General features: G+C 48.1%; 1 protein-coding gene across 5 annotated transcripts in view; it reads left to right on the top strand.

Annotated features, from left to right (window-relative positions):
• The window catches only part of Map3k4 (mitogen-activated protein kinase kinase kinase 4), a 117343-nt gene extending 105416 nt beyond the window's left edge, over positions 1 to 11927 (top strand). For all 5 annotated transcript variants that reach the window (XM_045158196.1, XM_045158194.1, XM_045158195.1 and 2 more), the window contains 7 exons: positions 313 to 383; positions 1664 to 1780; positions 2566 to 2725; positions 4274 to 4396; positions 5844 to 5950; positions 8939 to 9118; positions 11067 to 11927. In XM_045158196.1, coding sequence (XP_045014131.1) covers positions 313 to 383; positions 1664 to 1780; positions 2566 to 2725; positions 4274 to 4396; positions 5844 to 5950; positions 8939 to 9118; positions 11067 to 11087 — 779 coding nt within the window. In that variant the 3' untranslated portion in view covers positions 11088 to 11927. The remainder of the gene's footprint in view (positions 1 to 312; positions 384 to 1663; positions 1781 to 2565; positions 2726 to 4273; positions 4397 to 5843; positions 5951 to 8938; positions 9119 to 11066) is intronic.
• Positions 11928 to 14226: the final 2299 nt, after the last annotated feature.

Raw genomic sequence — 14226 nt, 5'->3', positions numbered from 1 at the left:
CAGCACTGTGGCTAGGCAGGTCCCCACCACTGCTGCCCCACGCACAGCCGAGGCTCAGAAGTGTGCACCAGGACAGCTCCTCTCCTCGCCCATCTTCATGTCCAAAGCTGTCTCTTCTCTACTCAGAGACGTTTACAGATGAGACGTTGGTGGGATCGCCTGAGGCCTCAGGTGCTCAGGGACACCTGTATGGGTGTCACTGTGAACCGGGGAGCATAGGGTTACATCTGTAAATGTACTCAGAATCAGTAGACAGCATTATGGTGAGTTTCACTGACTTAACCTGTCTGTGGTTTCTCGTATTTCTCGCAGGAGAAGGACAGTATGGGAAGGTCTATACCTGCATCAGTGTGGACACAGGGGAGCTGATGGCCATGAAGGAGGTGAGTAAGCTGCTCTGAGAGCCTTTGTGGTGAGTGCTGAAGTTCTGTGCACACCACAGACCAGGCGTTCTGATGCTTAGTTGCCTGGCCTAAATCCTGAGCAGTCAGACTGCCTGGAGCGGCCCACACATCAATGCAAGCCATGAAGTGTTGATGCTTCCAGCAGGGGTGAACACAGGCCATTCTAATGCAAAACAGGTACACCAAAACAGGGAGACAGAAAGTATGCTTGAAGCTTGAGGGGGTTTGCAGAAGGTAACATTTGTGATAAGCTTCACAAGTGAGTAGGTGTTTTTTGTTGTTGTTTTCTTTTTTTAATTTAATTTAATTTTTTTTTTTTTTTAAAGAAGGATGTCGCTCTAGCCCAGGCTGGCCTCAGCTTGTGCCAGTCCTCCCTCAGCCTCCTGAGTGCTAGGACTAAAGATGTGCACACCACGCGTGGCAGAAATGAGTAGCATTTCAGCAGCCAGAGGTTAGAATGGGGAAAACTAAGGAAGGGAAAGGAAGGGTGAGGGAACTAGTCCAGTGTGGCTTAGGAGGCAGACAGGACTGAGGGAGGGGCGAGAGGAGCTAGTGATAGTGTGTTCCCAGCCACTTGGCCCACTTATGTGAGTTTATTCTTCACTCTGCTGGCCTGAGGCTTTGTGTTGGCTGTCTGTATCTTTCCCCCTTTTGTTTTTGATTGAGAGAACATAATTGCACATATTTATGGTTTACATTATAAAATATTGATATGCAGATAATGGGAAAGGATTGAATCAAGCTAACTAATATTTGTCACCTCACTTTTTGTAATTTGAAATGCATACATTTTTACTAAGTATAGTTAACCTTTTTAACAATGTGAATGACCTGGGAACATTACATTAAGTGAAAAAGAAATCCAACCACAGACACATAGTGCTGTATTGTCTTCCTGAGTTATGGGATCTAACACAAGCTGCAGATTTCTTAAGGGCAAAATCTGATCAAATTCTTGTATGTTGATAGAACTAGAATTACCTGTGTTGCCTGTGAACTACTAGTCCTCTGGACAATTTCATTTGGACTTGTGGCTTTAGACCTGTGAGCTAGTATATCAGTACATATTCACAACAAGCATGTTTAGGTCTCATGGAACCACAAAGGAAAATTATGGAAGTCATAGACACACTGGTCAAGGTCCTGTGGGCACGAGCAGTGACAATGGCAGGAGACAGCTTTTCAACCCTCCCTATTGAGGATGCTCCTGTGTCCAGTTGGTGACAGTGGCCATAGTAACGAGCGGGTGTCTTTTCTAGATCCGGTTCCAGCCCAATGACCATAAGACTATCAAGGAAACTGCAGACGAACTGAAAATATTCGAAGGCATCAAGCACCCCAACCTGGTCCGGTATTTTGGTGTGGAGCTTCACAGAGTAAGCCGACTGCAGTCACAGTCATGTGTGAGGTGTCAGTGAGGGCAGAGGGAGTCCTGTTCTACATCACAGGTCTTCTCATTTCAGAGCACAGTAACTTTGCCTAATTGTCAGGAAATCTCCATGAGTTACATCATTTCTGCCTTCTCTCTGAAACTAGAGGCGTTCTTCCTGAAATGTAAGTTGTAGACTGTAGTTGTGAGCTCACCACCACACGCACTGAGACCCGTGCTCCATGCCGAAGAGTCTCTCGGTGCCCTTCCTGTGGCTATCACTTGTCACTTTTCTGCTTGCCACACGCCGCTGGTAGTCATTTTTCTTCTCTGTGGTTATAAGAACCTTCAGGGAATAAGGAAAACTAAGCTCTAAGTTCATTCATTCGCCTTGTGTTGAGATGAACGCAGAGAGGGAGCAGGACAGCTTGGAGTGCGTTGGTGTAGGTCTGGAGCTGCCAGAGGAGCAGATTTGATCGCTGTCATGTTCTCACGAAGACTCAAGGGAGTTCCAGAGCTCAGAAGTGTGGCAGACTCAGGCTTGGGGGCTTGTAGCAAGGGCTCCCCTGTGGTTTGAGAAGCCATTCGTGGAGAACGAGCTGTGTGCTGCCACGCGGGTGGCAGGCTGCCTACTTCAGAAGAACGAGATGGGTGCTGAGTGAGGCCTCAGCACTCAGGCCGGCCCTGGCGCCCCTCTGGGGCAGGGCGGGGGGGGGGGCGGGCGGGCGTGGAGGCGTGCCAGCCCCCTGTGCCAGCAGCAGAGCGCCATCAACATGCCCGCGTTGCCCCCAGGAGGAGATGTACATCTTCATGGAGTACTGCGACGAGGGCACGCTGGAGGAGGTCGCCAGGCTGGGCCTTCAGGAGCACGTCATCAGGCTGTACTCGAAGCAGATCACCGTCGCCATCAACGTCCTCCACGAGCACGGCATCGTGCACCGCGACATCAAAGGTACTCGCCCCAGCGGCAGGCGCCCGTGCTGCTGCAGAGCGCTGCGGTGACGTCAGGGCGCCCCGGCACCCGAGGCGGCTTCCCTGTCTTCCTGTTCCACAGCGGGACTAGAGACACGAAGTGCGCCACGCTTGCCGACTGGTTCGGAATAGCCTGTGTGTTTGGTAGTCACTTGTGAGCAAACAGCCTTTCTTTTCCCGGGTCATGTACGTGTGTGTATACAGACGTGTGCGAATGTAATGAATGTTGTGAATATTGAAAGTGACAGGTACCTGTGAAATCAGCATGCCTCCATGTCTTTGGACACAGAGATGGCTTTGATTTTTTACACTGACTTCCAGATTAGGCTTCTGACAGGGTGATTTGGTCAGGTGGGGCGGTTAAGGTGCTCTCTCCCACCTTGAGGGCATAGCTGTCCTGGGAACTGTCACTGAGGCACTCCTGACATCTGAGGCTAGCTAATATAAGCACACTGGCCCAGGAAGTGCCTTTTGACCAGGGCTCCTCTGGATCGTCCCAGACGTGGCTCTGGCCGAGGTGCTTGAATTCCTCCTGCACTGCCACATGCCTCCATGAACCCCAGCCCGTGACAGTCTTGGTAGCTCCTCCTGTCTGCCAAATGGCTTTGCTGTCCTGGGAATTCTGGGGGTATTTTCTTAATTGGTGTTACGTGTTTCCAGTTCTGCCATCAGCCTCTGCGTTGTTGTGAAAGGATGTCTACATAGTATATCCCATGGCATAACGAGAGTCCTTGAGTCACTTTAGATCACTGATGTCCTTATCAATGCTCGGTAACTCAGCATGACCAAGAATGGTCACATGGATAAGAGTTCTAGGACACCCTGTGCTGTCCATCCTGAAGTGTGACTCTGAAAGCTCCGGCTGTGAAGGACGCACTGTGGACTCAGGTCCTTGCACGGCTAATCCTCCAACTTGAGTGGCTGTGCTGCTTTCTGAATGAGTGTCCTGAGACGCGTGCTAGAGATGTGTGACTTAGTTGGAGCACTAATTTCTAATTTCTTTTTTTAACAAAAGGCTAAACTGCCCTGGGAGATTAGCAGTACCCTCAAGTCCAGCTGGGGCAGAAGTTAGGTGTGCCTTTTGCATATAGAAACAATCACGTCAGTAATAATGTAAAATCCAGAGGTAGCCTCAATTTGCAACTCAAGGACCCCAGTGTGTATACAAGTTCTTTTCCATGTGCTGTTTGAGAAACTGCTATTTGGAAACAATCCCAATAGTCAAAGTCTGCCAAAAGCATTTGTATTTTGTTTAAAATTTCTCTTTAGGCATGTCTGAGTTTACTGAATTTACTTATGCATTTCAATGTGGAAATTATCAGCTCTGATGTTAACATTTTGTTACTTTGTATCACTGTTTGTGGGTAAGGTTCGTAGATCTTTCTTTGATCACACCTGGTAAGTGAAGTTTCAAAAATCTTTGTATTATTTGTGAATAAAGTTTTTGGTGGCTTACATTACTATGTAGACATTACAAAGTACATATGTTGTGTTTGAGGCTAATGAATATCTGCTTATTTCTTGTTAGGTGCCAATATCTTCCTTACTTCATCTGGACTAATCAAACTGGGAGATTTTGGATGCTCAGTAAAGCTTAAAAACAATGCCCAGACCATGCCTGGTGAGGTGAACAGCACCCTCGGGACAGCAGGTAGGCCTGGCCCAGTTGCTCTCTGTGCTGTGACTTCAGTGTCCTGGCCTGGGTTCACCTTCCTTCCCGGTCAGTAAACCCTGCAGAGCAGTTCAGTCACCTCGCGGACCACTCCCACACTCGGTCCACCTGCGCACAGCAGTGTGACTGGCAAAGTCAGGAGACGACTCCGGAGCCGAGGCAGGAATCCCAGTACTCGGGAGTTTACATTGGTCATATGGAAACTGTTCCACGTGGAACAACATTGCAGTTACAAGGTGGCTGCTTGTTTTGATCACTTCATGTTACTAAATTGTACATCTTCTTTTGCAAGTTAAATTTCCAATTTCCATTACAAATACGGTTTATTTGAAAATTTCACATTTAAAAGTTGTCTTTTAGAGGCTGGGGAAATGGCTCAGTGGGTAAGAGCAAGCGTGAGGTCCTGAGTGAGTCTGAGACTGCCTGAGTTCAGCCCCAGGGAAAGCGCTAGGTGTGGTCATTCATATCCACAACCCAGTCCTGTGGGCAGCAGAGGCGGAGAATCGCTGGGGCTCGCTGGTCAGCTCAGGGCTAGGGAGAGAGACTGTCTCAGAAACAGTTTCAGCGACTCGTAGAGGAGGACACTCAGTGTCCCGGCTCTGACCTCCGCCTGCTTGTGCACAGGGAGAGTGTGTCTCCGTGCTCACGTGTACATGCACACTCACACACACACCCAAATAAACAACTAAAGTGGTCTCCCTTTTTTTCTTTTTGGTGTTTGTTTTTCAAGGTAGGTTCTTATTCTAGCCCTGGCTGACCTGGAACTCACTTTGTAGACCCAGGTTGGCTTCGAACTCATGGCAAGCCTCCTACCTCTGCCTGCCTCCCAAGTGCTGGGATAAAAGGTGTCTTCCACCACACTTGGATAAATATATATATATATATATATATATATATATATATATTTGGTTTTTCAAGGTGGGGTCTCATTCTAGCCTAGGCTGGCCTCAAATTCAGTTAACTTCCTACCTCTGCCTCCTGATATTAAAGGCGTGCATCACCACGCCTGGCCAAATTGTCTATTTTTAAATTTTTACTTATTTATTTATTGGAGAGAAAGGGAGAGAGAAAAAAGAAGCAAATAAAGAATAGGTGTGCTAGGACTTCCAGCCAGTGAGACAAAATCCAGCTGGGCCACCTTGTGCATCTGCCATATGTGGGTACTGGGGAATCAAACCTAGGTCCTTAGATTTTGCAGGCAAGCACCTTTGCTAAACTATCTCTCCAGCCCCCAGATAGTCTCACTAAAAGAGAATTCTGTCCCTAAAAAGTCCACATATGATGATTTGAAATACCTAACTTTAAATTTAAAATATTGCCAATTATATAACGAAAAGAAAGAATATTATGGAATATTATTGCGTGGTACTCTTAATTCGAGATTCTGCATCATAACCCACTGTTATCACCTATCTGACTTTTAAAGCTTACATGGCACCTGAAGTCATCACTCGTGCTAAAGGAGAAGGCCATGGGCGTGCAGCAGACATCTGGAGTCTGGGGTGTGTCGTCATAGAGATGGTGACTGGCAAGGTAAGCAGCAACTGCACCTGAAGGACAACCTCAGGAGAGCTGTGTGTGTCCGCCACAGAGCTGAGGGGGTGTCATTCACTGTTGTTATGTCCACCACAGAATTGAGGGAGTGATATTTATTGTAAGTTTTATGGACATATCTCTGCTAGAGAACATGATTAGAGATTAGATGTGGCTTATCAAAAGATCAATAAGGTTAAGAAAAATCACAAACTGGGAAGCAAGTATTTGTAAGGCATGTGCCTTAGAGAACCCTTAGGAGTAGAGTTAAAGAAGTGTAGACCTTGCATGAAAACACTGAGAAGCTTGCAGCTACCAAAGAAGCACGAGACCCAGAACAAGGCCTGCACAGGAATCGCCGGCAGCCGCTCCTCATGAACACTGGGCTTGGAAGTGGTCATGATGATCTTCAGAGGACAGGTGCACGAACAAAGGCTGGTGTGTGTGTGCCTAAGGGAAGAGTGCTCAGGGACAGAAAGACGTGGGCTGTGGGCCTCTGAAACACATGGGGACCCTAAACACTTATGGCTCAGTGGTGGAAGCTTCCAGCTGCAAAACGCTACTTAATTGTGTGGAGAGTAAGTAGTAAGTAACTTTTGCACCACTGTGTTAAAGCTAGAACTATTTGGACAGAAAAATAGCCTGTGGTTCCAGACCACCAAGTAATCCAGGTAGTTCTACAGAAGGGTTGCAAGTCTGAGGCCAGACTGGGAGTCATAGACAGACCCTGTCTCAAACCCAAAGAGCTCATGGTTCCGGATGAAGGGGACAGGAGGGTAAAGCGCAGGGGCCCTCAGGGTGGCGACACAACTCTTTGAAACAGCACACTACTCACTGTTGTTGTTGCTGTGACCAAATACCTGACAGGAAGTAACTTCACCAAGGAAGGGTTTATTTTGGCTAACTGTTGAAGGTGTGTGGGGGAAGGCAAGGCAGCAGGAGCATGAGGCAGGTGATCACACGTCTGTAGTCACAGAGCAGAGGATGAGCAGGAAGAGGCTGTTCAACCTCAAGGCCACCTCTAGTGTTCACTCCGCCTGCCCGCAAGGCTCCTGCTCCTAACGTTCCACAGCCTTCAGAACAGCGCCACCAACCAGCTGGGGAGCAGCTGTCCTCACGTGTCTGCAGAGGACCTCTCACCTAGCAACAGCGGCATATCATTACGTGCGCATGTCTCACGTAACAACAGGTATGTCGTTACTATCCAGACCCATGCAGGACAGGACAGGACAGGGAGTGAGTGAGTCATGATGGATATTGATCAGTTGTTTCATCAATCGTAACAAATGGACCACACTCATGTTAATAGTTGCAGATAACAGAAAACTGGTCAGGGGAAGTGAGTGGGAAATGTGGGAACTCTATACTGTTAAGTTTTTTAAAAAAATATTTGTATTTATTGGCAAGCAGAGAGAGAGATAGAGAGAGAACATGAGCACCCAGGGCCTCTTGCCACTGTAACTGAACTCCAGATACATTCATCACTTTGTTCATCAGGTTTTTTGTGGGTACTAGGGACTCAGACCCAGGCCAGCAGGCTATGCAAGCAAGCACCTTCAACCACTGACCCCTCTCCACAGCCTTTCCAATTAAGTCTTTTATAAACTTAAACTGTTCTAAAATATTAAATCTAGTCATTAAAAATAAACAAATGAGCTGGGCGTGGTGGCACACGCCTTTAATTTCAGCATTCGGGAGGCAGAGATAGGAGGAGTGCCGTGAGTTCGAGGCCATCCTGAGACTCCGTAGTGAATTCCAGGTCAGCCTGGGCTAGAGTGAGACCCTACCTTGAAAAACCAAAAAATATATATAGTAATAATATGAGAAAATAAACAAATGATTAGTCCTCACTAATAATCAGAATTATGCATTTAATTTTTGCTTAACATGTGAGTGACATTTTTACAGTTCACTATTAGAGAGGGATGAGGAAATAGACATATATTGTAGGCAAAATTCAGGATCATAGAACTGCTTTGCAGAAGTTTTCAGTTCTGTCCAGAATTTTAAAAGTGCTTAGCCTGAGAAAGTGTTGCATCTGATGAGATACTGCTGAGGAGTAACTGTGTGTGTGTATAGAAAGATACATGCTTACCTTTGTAGTATTGCTTACCCAGCAAAATATGTAGAGAGACATACAGGGCTGGGCCTGGTGGCGCACGCCTTTAATCCCAGCACTCGGGAGGCAGAGGTAGGAGGATCGCCGCGAGTTCAAGGCCACCCTGAAACTACATGGTGAATTTCCAGGTCAGGTTGGGCTAGAGCAAGACCCTACCTCAAAAAGAGAAGATACATAATGCATTGTGTGTGCCTGTATCGTACCGTTTGCATAGCAAGAAATGGGAACCCTTCACTGCTACTAGAGATGAGTGAGGCCTCCCAGCCCTGCTCTGCAGCTGGTGAACGCGCGCATAGATGTGCCGGGCACAGGCGCGGCCGAGCACAGGGCAGAAGTGCGCTGGAGGCACGTGCCGGCGCCACTGGACAGCTTGTTGGTGAGATTGTGAAGCGGACTTAGTTCTCCTGCTCGTCCCCTTTTTCCTATAGTCACAAGCTTTGCATTGATGGAATTTTCATTTGTTAACAAGGTAGCATGTTAAGCATTCTCATGAGAGAAATCCTGAACTGTGTCGGATTATCATTTTATTTGCACGAAAGATGCAGCTTTCAGGCGATGGCGTCTGAATGATGCTGGGACTAGCTGCACATTCCAGGTGGGCCAGACACATCGCCCTGGCTGCCTGATTTTAGACAGAAAGTTTCACTGAGGCGCAGCCTGTTCGCATACAGGCCTGCAGCTGTTCTTGTGCTCCAGGGAGAAAATTGAATTGTTGCAGCAGAGGTTAGGAGCCTAAAGTGTTTACTTTTGGGTCCTTTAATTAAAAGCTTGCTAGCTCCAGGTATAAATAATTTTGGGATAACTTGTAAGATAATCGGTGTTTTTGTGGCTGTGTAGTGTTAAAGCCCGGTTCTCCCTTGTCGCTGCAGAGGCCCTGGCACGAGTATGAGCACAACTTTCAGATCATGTACAAGGTGGGCATGGGGCACAAGCCCGCCGCGCCCGAGAGGCTCAGCCCCGAGGGAAAGGACTTCCTCTCGCACTGCCTGCAGAGCGACCCGAAGATGCGGTGGACGGCCAGCCAGCTCCTCGACCACTCTTTTATCAAGGTCTGGCCAACTGCTAAGACGATGTTCTTCAAATTTAAGCATTTAAGTTTGGCTTTGCATCTGGCACATGAGGGAATGTGTAAACTTAAGTATAAAATACTTATGTAAAATGGAAGGGCTCTTATTTTAAGAGATTTTTTTCCTAGAGAAATGTATTTATATATGTGTGTATGGGCACATCAGGGTCTGTCACCACTGCAAAGGAACGCCAGGCACGCGTGCTGCTTTTGGTGTCTTGACTGTGTGTAGGTGCTGGGGAATTGAACCCTGGCCAGCAGTCTTTGAAAGCAAGTGTCTTTATCTGCTGAGCCATCGTCCCAGCCCTGTGCCAGATTCTTGTTTTCACTTACAAGATGTTCCTTAAGGCTCTTCTGTGTGAGCTGTTTGATAACAATTGAGACAGTTAAATGGAATTTTAAGAAGTTGACAAAAAGCCAGGCATTGTGGTACACACCTTTTTTTAATTTATTTATTTATTTATTTATTTATTTATTTATTTATTTATTTATTTATTTGAGAGAGACAGACACAGAGAGAAAGACAGAGGGAGAGAGAGAGAATGGGCGCACCAGGGCTTCCAGCCTCTGCAAACGAACTCCAGACGCGTGCGCCCCCTTGTGCATCTGGCTAACGTGGGACCTGGGGAACCGAGCCTCGAACCGGGGTCCTTAGGCTTCACAGGCGAGCGCTTAACCACTAAGCCATCTCTCCAGCCCGGTGGTACACACCTTTAATCCCAGCACTCGGAAGGCAGAGGTAGGTGGATCGCCATGAGTTCAAGGCTACCCTGAGACTAGTGAATTCCAGGTCCGCCTGGGCTAGAGTGAGACCCTACCTCAGGAAAGCCACACACACAGAGACACAAAATTGACAGAAAGTGTAAACTCATTCCTAAGAAAGTGTAGTCAGAATTTAGAGGCCAGAGACAGGTTAGTGACGCCCTGTCATCGTGTGAAGCGCTGTGGTAAGGACGTGCGTGCTGTCATGTCATCCCAGGTACTGCTTTCTCGGCAGTCAGGCCCCTGAGCCTGTTTGAGAGGGTTCCAGAGGAGGTAAACCCAGGTGGGAGTGGGCCAGCATGGCGAGGCTCAGGGAGGGCAGGGCGCTGAGGAGCGGTGAGGAGGGGCTGCACCAAGGAGCTTCAGTTCTGTTGGGAAACAACATGATCAGACTTCGGCTTGCCCTGGAGAACAGACCATGGGGAGCCTACACCATAGAGCTAAGGATGGGCAGCCAGGGTGTTTCCAGCCAAATGTAGAAGTTTGAAGACCTGCCTTGGCTGAGGAACAAATTAGATAATATGTGAGTGAGTCAGGGGAGGAGTCTAGGGTGGCCCTGGCCTCCTGACGTGTCACCAAGGTCATTTATCACCCCACAATGCAAAGCAAGAAGGGAGTAGGTTGAGGGAGGGGTTTGGTGATGCTGGTCGCTTCTCTCATAGGGTCAATGTGAGGTGTGTTTGGAACATCTTCCTAGAGATTCTCAGTAGACCTTGGGATCCTTGGCACTGGCACTTAAGGGAAAACTGGGCTAGGGTACAGATTTGGGGGTCAGAGATGTTGCTAGGGGACTGTGTAGAATGAAGATGGATGAGCAAACAGCAGGGCCTGGTCCAGGACTTCTTCATGCCAGACAGGAAGGTGTAGACTGGGATTAAGGAACAGCAGTGGATTAGCTGTAGAGATGACAGGGACTTGGATTTCAGGAACAAGTATTTCTTAGTTGTAAAATAAATAGGCAAAGTATATTGCCTTGAGACAGTGCACATCCATTGGAAGAAATGATGTCAGTAGTCAGCCCTTAGGCTCCCTGAGAGCAGACCCGCGCCTTCCCTTGTGTGCGCACGGTGATGGCTGAGCTGCTGGGCCTTCCCTGTGGGTCTGAGACACATGGGCACACATGTATGTTTGTACCTGCAAGGGCTCAGCTCTCTTCTGCTTCCTCACAGGTTTGCACAGATGAAGAGTGAAGCCTACCAGCCTGTGACCTAGTAGTGTGTGGACCAGGAGTCCCTTCGTCACTACTGGGTGTGGCCCAGCAATGTGTGGATTGGGAGTCCCTTCGTCACTACTGGGTGTGGCCCAGCAGTGTGTGGATTGGGAGTCCCTTCGTCAGTACTGGGTGGCCCAGTAGGTGTGGATTGGGAGTCCCTTCATCAGTACTGGGTGGCCCAGTAGGTGTGGATTGGGAGTCCCTTCGTCAGTACTGGATGGCCCAGTAGATGTGGATTGGGAGTCCCTTCGTCACTACTGGGTGGCCCAGTAGATGGGATTGGGAGTTCCTTCGTCACTACTGGGTGGCCCAGTAGATGGAATTGGGAGTTCCTTCGTCACTACTGGGTGGCCCAGTAGGTGTGGATTGGGAGTCCCTTCGTCAGTACTGTGTGTGGTATTTACATGGACTGCCGGAGCAACACAGCCTTTTTAACCTTCTGAGACTGAAGACTGCACAGGTGACAGGCGTCACTTCTCCTGCTGTCCTGCTGTCCTGTCCCTCCTGAGTGATGGTGTCAACGAGGTTAAAGAAGCTGCTTGTCGAGTGCCATGACTACTGTGCGCGGACCACCGCCTCTGTCCCCCATTTCTCGTGCCCCTGAGAACGTGACATCAGTGCAGTGTTTTTGAGCTTCTTGGGTTCTAAAGAAGTCGTAGTATTATCAGGTGTCCTGGACCTTATTTTCATCTGTTTGTTGAGTGCACTGACTGTGAAACCTTCTTGTTATTGACAAGCTGCAGGTTTGTTATGCAAAGGCTGATTAGTGAAATTGAAGAAAAGTTCTTTTTTTCAATAAATGGTCTATTTTAGGAAAGCTAAGTTACATTGTCTTTTAATGGTTCACAGCTTACAGCAAGTCCTTCCTTTCCATGCCCCTGCAGAAGCAATGCAGCCACGATGGCCAGGCGGACCCGAGGCCTTGCGCTCTGTCAGCAACTAGGCCTCTCACTGACGAGCTTAGGGTGCAACATAGGTGAAGCCACAGTAAAGGTGTGACGCGGCCCTAGGTGGTTTCTCTGTAATACCTAGAAAATCTACCGCAGGCCAAAGTTCAAGCCTTCCCATCACATATGGAAGCCCTGAGGTGCAGGTATTGGCTCAGCGCAGCTACTGCAGAGTCATATGCTAAGAAAGCATCTTTGGGGGCTGCACAGATGGCTCAGCAGTTAAAGGCACTTGCTTGCAAAACCTGGTGGCCTGGCCTCAATTTCCCAGTGCCCATGTAAAACCCGGTGGACAGCATGGTGCTTGCTTGCTTCTGGAGTTTCTTTTCAGTGGCAAAAGGCTCGGTCATACCCATACACACACACAATCTCTCTCTCTCTCTCTCCTTGCAAATAAAGAAAAATATATTTTAAAAACAAAAGCATCTTCCTCAGAGTATAGCCTGACTTTCAGCAACCACATCATGTCATTGACAATGTTCTTTTTACTGTTAAGGTTTTCAAAGATTGACCTTTGAGCTTCCTGGAATCTTTCTTGAAGGTCACAGAATTACTCCCTAGCTGAGTGATTTCTCAGGCAGGTTGTGCATTCATCTCCCTCCAGGGTACGTGGTCCCTTCAGCTAAGAGATGAATGTCCAAAGAACAGTGGCACCACAGGAGGATTCGCAGACACCAAGAAAGATGGTTTTGCAGAGCCTTCCCATGGGGATCTGTATCAGTCACGTAGTAGTACAGCCGCCACAGCCATCTAACTCTAGACCCTTTTCATCATCCACGAAAAGCCCTTCTCCATCTTCAGTCACTGCCAGTCTCGTCCCGTCCTTGTGCCAGCACGGACCTACTTCCTGCCTCTGCACTGGGCATGTGTGGACCTTCCGTGGAGGTCCACTGTGGGCAGAGCGTCGTCACAAACTCTGTGGTGCGACAGTGTCCCCGCCCCAGCCTGACTTTTCCTGCCCTTCCTCAGTGGGGCCTTTGGAAGCACAAGCTCTTACACTTCAGCCCAGCTCACCGTTGTGCTCTCCGTGAATGTCCTGCCCGTGCCGCCTCCCGGAGATCTTGGCCAGCTCAAGACCCCAAGGGGTATGCCGCTCTCTTCAATTTAGTCTTGGCTCTTAGGCTGGTCTTGTCCCGTGTATCAGTTAATTTCAGTGCCACTCAAGGGTCCAGTTCCAAGTAAGGTTTAAATTCATTCGTGGATGGTGGGAGTTTGTCCACGATGCTGCTTTCTGAGACGTTGTCTAGGAAATGTAAATCTTTCATCTTTGTCCTTATTCAAGATAGCTTCTATTGGCTATTTGTATTTCTGTATAGATACCTTCTCAAGTTTTACCTAAAAAAGAAAAGGGTGGCTGGGATCTTTATATGGATTATTTTAAAACTGCAAAGTAATTTGGGGAATTTTTTCTTAATTTTAAGTCTTTCTGTTCATGAACAGAGTATCTCCTCCGTTTATTTAGGTATTTAATATAAATGTGAAGCAGTACTTTTGTCATTTTAATGTACAAATCTTTGAGAAAAATTCAGATAGGTGGTGAAGATAAAAATGCTAGTATAAAACAAAATACCAGGTTGTATGTTTATCGACGGAGCCTGTATCTTGAGTGCGTAAAGATGACCTCCCAATAAAGAAAAATGTAATGTAGATACAGAGGGAAGACCTGACCTAGCAGCTTCTGTCTGCTAGAACTATATACTGGGTGGCTAAATGTTTGCTCTACCGGTTGAGGATAAGGTTTGCGTGTTGGCCACACAGTTGGTCACTACTACCCAGCTGCGCTGGTGCACGCACCCCAGGGCCGCAGGCGGCATGAGAACAGCTGTGCCCCGAGGAAGCCAGGCTAGCTGTGACCCACAGGCGGCCACAGCCGCTCAGTGGTAGAACCGATGGCAAAGATGTTAGCTTTCCGAAGCTGAGTGTGCAAAGCTCCCTTGCTCACACCTTTCGTTACTTCAGCAAGAAGTGGGACTGGTACCGATGTGACAGCTACTGGGTGACAAGACCACATTCCTCTTGGGTTTATCACAGCTGGGGAAGGTGGCTCTGTGCACAAGAGCACAGAGCGTGACCAGGGAGTCTTAAGCTTGCCACGTGGAGAAGCATATGTGTGTGTGTGTGTGTGTGTGTGTCCTTGGAAGCCCGCCCTTCCTTGCTATGAAAAAGGAG

This window comes from Jaculus jaculus, chromosome 9 (genome assembly GCF_020740685.1).
Source record: "Jaculus jaculus isolate mJacJac1 chromosome 9, mJacJac1.mat.Y.cur, whole genome shotgun sequence".
Lineage (NCBI taxonomy): Eukaryota > Metazoa > Chordata > Mammalia > Rodentia > Dipodidae > Jaculus > Jaculus jaculus.
This window is presented reverse-complemented; position numbering and strand designations above follow the sequence as displayed.